The 8,272-nt window shown below is 40.6% G+C and overlaps 1 protein-coding gene across 1 annotated transcript; it reads left to right on the forward strand.

Moving 5' to 3' along the window:
* On the forward strand, positions 4,035 to 5,144 carry LOC104704325. The gene has a single exon (XM_010420433.1). It carries the CDS (start codon positions 4,035 to 4,037, stop codon positions 5,142 to 5,144), a length of 1,110 nt encoding a protein of 369 aa, XP_010418735.1.

The following is an 8,272-nucleotide window of genomic DNA, read 5'->3' on the forward strand; positions in this document are numbered from 1 at the left end:
TGGTTTGGTTGCATTAGTGAGCCTATTTGGTAACAAATCAGTTTGATTGACACTGTTATTGTTCATTGATGTCTCTTTCTCTTTCTTAGTCTTTTGGATATTTGCGTCATGAATTTGCATCATTAAATTGACAAGATCAGTTTGGTAAATGTCACACTTAAACACTCAATGCTTTGTAACTTGTCATGTTTGCTTGTATTGTCACACTTAAACACACATTGTTGGTTGTTGTCACAGTAATACACTTATTGTCTAGTGTTAGGTTATACTCAATGCTTGGTAGTTGTCATTGATTGCTTGTTATGTCACATTTAAAAACCAAATACACTTACACCTCACTTCTAGTTATATATTAAGTGTTTAGCTGAACCTAAACACTTACCTTTCTTCTCCTTTACATACCTAACCAGACAATCAACCCTTCATTATTCTCGATCCTCTTTTAAAATCAACCCAAAAACTTGCCTATGGACCCATTTAGTGAAGCTTTAGGTTTTCTGGACCTGTTAATTAGTCAACAAGAAAGCCACACCCTTGAAACCCATTCGCATGCTGAGGAGGAACCTGTAGGTGAACAAAAATCAAAGGAGTGTAGAAGGAAGTGGTCACACACAGAAGATGTGGCCCTCATCGGTGCTTGGCTCAACACTAGCAATGATCCAATTATTGCTGTCGATCAAAAATTTGGTACTTTTTGGTCACGAATTGCAATTTATTATGCTGAAAATCCTAAGCTAGTTGGTGTAGAAAAGAGAGAGCCTAGTCATTGTAAGCAAAGGTGGCAAAAGATCAACGAAACAGTCTGCAAGTTTGTTGGAAGCTATGAGGCTGCAATAAAGCTGAAATCAAGTGGCCATAATGAAGATGATGTCAGGAAACTGGCTTATGAAATCTACTTCATAAGTGAAATATATTGTCAACGGACAACAATATCATCTAGCTTACTATCTCACCGATGGTATTTATGCAAACTGGGCTACTTTTATCCAATCAATTCGAATTCCACAAGATCCGAAAGCATCCTTATTTGCTAGATGCCAAGAAGCGGTGCGTAAAGTTGTCGAGCGTGCTTTTGGAGTCTTACAAGCTCGATTTGCCATAGTCAAAAACCCAGCTCTCATGTTGAGTAAGGTAAAAATTGGAAACATAATGAGAGCATGTATCATATTGCACAACATGATTGTAGAAGACGAACGTGATGAGTATACTCAGTATGATATGGTCTCATTTACACGAGACGACTTCACAAGTTGATTCTGCGTATTCTACAGATATCCCTTTAAATCTCGGCAATATGATGGGAAATGTGATGACAATTCGAAATCAAGTTCGTGATAAAAAAAATGCATGATCGACTGAAAGCGGATTTGATTGAGCATATATGGGAAAAGTTTGGTACAAATCAAAATTAAAATTAATCATTTTGTAATCTATTTTTAATATGCTTTTATGTCATGTTTGTTTAAACTTTTATTGAATGCAATATTTTTAAGTTTTTAAGAGTATACAAGTCTTATAAATTTTAACAAAATATCATAATAATTTACAATTACAAAGAAAAATATTTTTAAGAACCTCAAATTTAACAACTTCAATGGACCTATGAAATGTTAAAGTTTCTTAAAAAGTTCTTAATTTCACTTTTATTCAAAATTAAGAATAAAATCTGTTTTAAGATACTTTCATTACAACTCTTGATGGAGGTATTCTAAGAGCATTTCCATTGGTTGAGGTATCTAACTAAAACAAATAAGAGAGAGGAAGAGAGAGAGTAGTTCTCACTTAAATTTAAACAAATTTTAATTATATTAATAAACTTTTGTTAAAATAATATACTTTCATAAGTTTTTAACTGATGGGCATAAGTTTCTAACTGATTCTTATTTTGTTTTATGTAAATTGTATTGAAAGCCAAAAGTATAAAAAATTTAGTGATGTTTTACAAAATTTGGCTTTAGTTACAAGGAGAGTAATCTGTACCTAGTTCAGTTTTTTTTTTTAACTAGTACGAATTAGTAAACCAAGTGCAGAGCAGAATATTGCACGTCTATTGTCTTTGACAGAAATGTTGTTCCGAATAGTGAGATCACTTTGCTTGAATAGCTTAGCTTAATTTATGGAGATATATAGCGTCGTGATTCGTGAAGGCACAAGTTTCTTTCTTTCCAAATTGTGTACATGCACAACTATCTTCCGAAGAACAGATGGTGTCATAGTAGAAGTATATATATCAAAGATCTAGACTAAGAGGGTATCCCAGTTTTATACTTGAATTTTTGCTATATTTGATCTCTAACTTTATGTGTTGCATTAGATATTTTATGATGTGCTTAAAAAAAGTTTGTATTTTTAGATGCGAAATGTTTTTTATTTTAGTTGGTTCCAGATTAATATACAATCGTGTTTAACTTCATCATAAACATTATGGATAAGAACTACAATTTATTCTATATCTCTCAAGTCTGAACTCCTGAACCTGTATTAATGTCTATACATTAAGTCACTGATATTCTTTAAAGAAAAGATAGCTGAGATCTTTTTATAACTTCGTTAAATTTCTAATAACGGTACAATACAAAGTCATCGAATAAAATTCTCAAAAGTAGTTAAGAAAGATAAAACGATAGAAGCAAATTTTGACTATGCTTTCCTGAAACGATTTACTCGCGAATTCATATTAATTCTTTAATAACAAATTTTGTAGTGTTATTATATTTTGTGAGAATTAATAATGTAAGCTGAGACTACAAAATTATTACCATTCACAATATTGATATCATCCAGATCAGGATTTTACAAATTCATATCCATTTAAAAATCTCATACTAGTAACTTTCTAAAACCTCACAATAACTTTCTAAAATCTCATACTAAGACCATTTGCGTTGTCGAGTTAAGATTGGGGCTGATAAGCTGAGAGGCGTAAACCGTTCAGATTTACAAATGCTTTGACTAATGCTGCAGAGTTCTTGCCAATGGTACAGGAGTATTGGAATACCACTACGCCGTTATACCATTCGACCTCTGCACTTTATCGTTTCTCAAAAAAGCTAAAGGCCCTTAAACCAAACATCAAGTCGCTTAGCAAGGCAAAACTTGGGGATCTGACACGAAAAACAAAGGAAGCCTTCGCAGCTCTCTGCCAATGTCAGTTAGAGACGCTCACAAACCCGTCTAGCGCGGCAATGCAGGCCGAGTCTTCAGCATATAGTCGTTGGTTGTTTGTGTCAGGCTTAGAGGAAAAATACTTGAAGCAAAAATCTAAGCTCCATTGGCTTAAAGTGGGGGATGGAAGGTGTTTCATAAGGCTGCAAAGGTCAGGGAAGTACACACTGCTATTAAAGAGATCAAACGTCCTGATGGATCCATAGTGGATGATCCTGAAGCTATAAAAATAAAGACTGCTCGTTTTTTCAGGATTTTTTAACTTATATGCCTCCTCACTATCAGGGAATCACCGTAGAGGAGCTATGAACACTGTTGCAGTATCGCTGTCCTGAAGCAGATAGTGTACACTTGGAACGCGATGTGTCTGCGGAGGAGATTACTGACGTATTATTCTCCATGCCTAGTGACAAAAGCTCTGGACCGGACAGATACACTGTGGAGTTTTTAAAAGCAACATGGTCTATTGTGAAGAAAGATTTCATCATATCGGTTCAATCCTTCTTTCAATATGGTTTTATACCAAAAGGGGTTAATAATACCATAATAGCGCTCATACCAAAGAAGAAAGGGGCCAGTGAGATGAAGGACTATCGCCGCATCTCTTGCTGCAACGTCATATATGTTAAGGAATGTTCATATATGTAAAGGAAGATTTGATTGATACAAATCTCTCCTATGATTTATTCTCATTTACTGTACAAATATTCTCTTCCCATTCTTGTGAATATGTATGTGTATAAAGTGTATCCTTCACATCAATAACAATTCATTCAGTCTCATATTATCATATGGTATCAGAGCAGCCAGCGATACCGCACAACTCGATCCTCAAAATTTATTTTTTATTTTTTCTCTTCTCTTTCGCCATGGCTGCAGAATCTATCGCCATCACTGACACCCACACTCTTCTTAGCGTCAACATGACGAACGTCACCCGCCTCACCACCACCAACTTTCTTATGTGGAGCCGTCAAGTTCATGCTCTTCTGAATGACTACTCTCTTGCTGGATACCTTGATGGATCCACCACTGTGCCATCTCTCACCATCACCACCGAAGATGGTGTTGTCAAACCAAATCCCGACTACCTGCTCTGGCAACGCCAAGATCAGCTCATTTACAGTGCGCTGTTGGGAGCCATTTCTGTCTCCATTCAGCCCATTCTGTCCACTACGGTGACCTCTGCTCAGATCTGGTCGAAACTGTCTCTCATCTATGCAAATCCCAGCCGTGGTCATGTTCAGCAGATCCGCCAACAAATTCGTCAATGGAAGAAGGGATCCAAAACGATCGACGACTATGTCCAGGGTTTTATGACTCGCTTCGATCAGCTGGCTCTCCTTGGCAAGCCTATCGATATTGAAGATCAGGTGGACTACATCATTGATGGTCTCCCTGAAGATTACAAGCAGGTCATTGACCAGATTCAGGCCCGTGATGTGTCCCCTTCACTCACGGAGGTTCATGAGAAGTTGTTGAACTACGAAGTCAAGCTTCAAGCCTTGACCTCTTCCTCTACTGATCTCCCGATCTCTGCCAATGTGGTTCGTCATCACGCACCCTCCAACAATGGCAACCGATCCACCTATCCACGTGGTCAGTCCCGTCACTCATACTACCGTGGCTCTTCCTCTCATCACAACAACTCCCATCCCAGGCAGGACGCATCTTCCTCCCGTGGCTACCAAGGCAAATGTCAGATTTGTGGGATCTTCGGCCACAGTGCTAGGCGCTGCCCTAAGCTGGGCACCATTATCCCATCCATGCCTCGTGCTAACTTTGCTGGTGTACCACTGTCCGCCAATCCCTGGCTGCTTGATTCTGGCTCCACCCACCACATTGTCTCAGATCTTGCTAACCTCTCTTTACACCAGCCTTACAATGGTGGTGAAGAAGTTGTTGTTGGTAACGGTGCTGGGTTACCAATAACCCATACTGGTTCCACTCTTTTACCCTCTTCTACCAAAAACCCCTGACACTTAGCAATGTCTTATATGTTCCTCAAATACAGAAAAATCTCATCTTTGTTTATAAATTGTGCAATGGTAACCAAGTAACGGTCCAATTTTTTCCTACATGTTTTCAGGTGAGGGATCTCAGAACAGGGACCCTGTTATTCCAAGGGAGCGTCAAGAATGAGCTTTATGAGTGGCCTCTCTCGTTGCCTTTTGCCTCTACCTTCACCACTGCCATCTCCAATATCAAAACCACAACCACTGATTGGCACTCAAGATTAGGCCACCCATCCTACCCAATACTTAAAAATATTTTATCATGTTTTTCTTTACCACATTCTGGCTCAGTTTCGCAACCACTATCTTGTAGTGATTGCTCTATTAATAAAAGCCACAAACTATATTTTTCACAAACTTCTATTTCCTCAAAACGTCCACTAGAATACTTATTCACTGATGTTTGGACATCCCCAATCATTTCAATTGACAACTATAATTATTATCTCATCATCGTTGATCACTTCACTCGCTACACCTGTCTATATCCCCTCAAACTCAAGTCCCAAGTTCGGGAAACCTTCATTCGCTACACTGCCCTAGCTGAAAACAAATTCCAAACCAAAATTGGTACCTTATTTTCTGATAATGGTGGTGAATTCATAGCACTCCGTGAATTCTTGGCCTCCAAAGGCATCACTCACATCACTTCTCCTCCTCACACGCCAGAGCACAATGTCTTGCTGAACGTCGGCATCGACATATTGTCGAAACTGGTCTAACTCTTCTCACCAAAGCTAAAATCCCTACTTCGTTCTGGACCTATGCTTTTGCCACCGCTGTATATCTTATCAACCGCATGCCTACACCAAATTTGTCCCTTCATTCGCCATTCCAAATCCTCTTCAAATCTGATCCAAACTACAACAATTTAAAAAATTTTGGCTGCCTTTGCTTCCCATGGCTTTGCCCTTACACCACAAATAAGCTTGAGTCTCGATCTCTTCCGTGTCTCTTCCTTGGGTACTCTCTTACACAGAGTGCTTATCTCTATTTTGATCCAAAAGCAAATCGTCTCTATGTCTCTCGTCACGTTTGCTTCCACGAATCACAATTTCCTTATCCTCATATGACAACACCCACTTCTCTCCCTGACCCATTGTCTCCCTCCACTCTTATCTATCCCAATTCTGCTATTTTAATTCTGACGACAAGGTCGTCACTCAGGACAGCTCCTTTTGCTCCGTTGGTAACACCACAGGTATCTTCGGACTCGGATTCTTCTCCTGATGCATTCCTGCCGATCTTGTCACCGCACTCGCCGCTATCCCCTGCAGAATCACCGGCACCTGACAACGGCCCTCTCTCCTCATCGTCATCTCCATCGTCATCATCGTCATCTCCATCGTCACCGATTATCTCTTCTCCACCAACTCACGACAATACCATTCACCAAGAGCAAAGCCCAGCAACGCTAGGCCCAACAACAACACCAACAACATCCAATTCTTCTGCGGCCCGCTCAAGCCCATCAGGCTCCTCCACTAACAACTCGACTTCTTCCTCTAGCCCGTCCTCGGAAGCTCCGATCTCTCCACCTCCACTCGAGAATCTCCACCCGATGAGAACTCGAGCTAAGAACAACATCATCAAACCAAATCGACGGTTTGGTCTCACTGCCATTGTCTCCGCCGAAAATATCGAACCTCGAACTGTCACGCAGGCTCTCAGAGATAAGTGGTGGCGAGCCTCGATGTCCACTGAGTTCGATGCTCAGGTTCGAAATCACACCTGGGATCTGGTACCACCTCCAAAGAATGCAAACATCATTGACTGCAAATGGATTTTTCGCTTTAAGTACTTCTCTGATGGCTCCCTCGACAAATACAAATCACGCCTTGTCGCGAAGGGTTTCACTCAACAACCACGTATTGATTATTTTGAAACTTTTAGCCCTGTCATTAAAGCCACCACAATTCGAATTGTCCTTGACACTGCTGTGAGCCGTGACTGGTGCATCCGTCAAATTGATGTCAACAATGCCTTCCTTCAAGGCACCCTTGATGAAGAAATCTACATGTATCAACCTGAGGGCTTTGTCGATCCTGACCGTCCCACACACGTTTGCCATCTTCGCAAAGCTCTCTTTGGCCTTAAACAGGCGCCGCGAGCTTGGTACTTAGAGTTAAAGCAATATCTCCTTCAAGTTGGGTTCAAAAACTCTCTCTCGGACACAGCTCTATTCGTTCTCCACCAAGGTGATCTGTTTATCTATCTCTTGATATATCTCGATGACATCATAGTTACAGGCAACAACACCGCTGCTGTCGAACACACCATTCGAACTCTTGCTGATCGTTTCTCACTCAAGGATATGGGTAATCTCTCGTATTTTCTTGGACTCGAAGCTATTCGTACGTCACAGGGGTTGCCCCTCAATCAACGTAAGTACACCATTTATCTTCTTCACCGCATGAAGATGCAAGATGCAAAACCCGTAGCTACTCCAATGGCGTCTTCACCAAAACTCACGATCAATGGTGCGTTACACTCTGATTCGAAAGCTTACAGAACTCTCGTGGGAAGTCTGCAATATTTGTCTTTCACAGGCCCCGACATTGCGTATGCTGTCAACAAACTCTCCCAATTCATGCATTCCCCTACCACAGATCATTGGCAAGCTGCAAAGCGGGTTCTACGTTATCTTGCAGGAACACCAACATACGACCTCATGTTCCGTAAGTCTAATCCTCTCGTTCTACATGCCTTCTCTGATGCAGACTGGGCTGGCGATGCTGACAATTACGCTTCCACAAATGGTTACATTCTTTATCTTGTTACACAACCGGTCTCCTGGTCCTCCAAGAAACAGAAAAGCATTGCACGCTCCTCTACGGAAGCTGAGTATCGGGCCGTCGCAAACATGGACTCTGAACTTATTTGGGTATGTTCCTTGCTGCATGAACTTGGCATTCGCCAACATCAGCCACCAGTTATTTATTGTGACAATATTAGAGCCACTTATCTATGTGCCAATCCTGGTTTCCATTCTCGCATGAAACATGAGGCTATTGCTTATCACTTCATTCGTGATCTAGTTCAAAAGGGAAGCCTCTGTGTTGCTCACGTATCCACCAAAGACCAACTAGCTG

This window comes from Camelina sativa, chromosome 7, assembly GCF_000633955.1.
Source record: "Camelina sativa cultivar DH55 chromosome 7, Cs, whole genome shotgun sequence".
Classification (NCBI taxonomy): Eukaryota; Viridiplantae; Streptophyta; class Magnoliopsida; order Brassicales; family Brassicaceae; genus Camelina; species Camelina sativa.

Bases quoted from the DNA above. Each gene is read 5' to 3' on its own strand.
- LOC104704325 (XM_010420433.1), top strand. From the start codon at position 4,035: ATGGCTGCAGAATCTATCGCCATCACTGACACCCACACTCTTCTTAGC.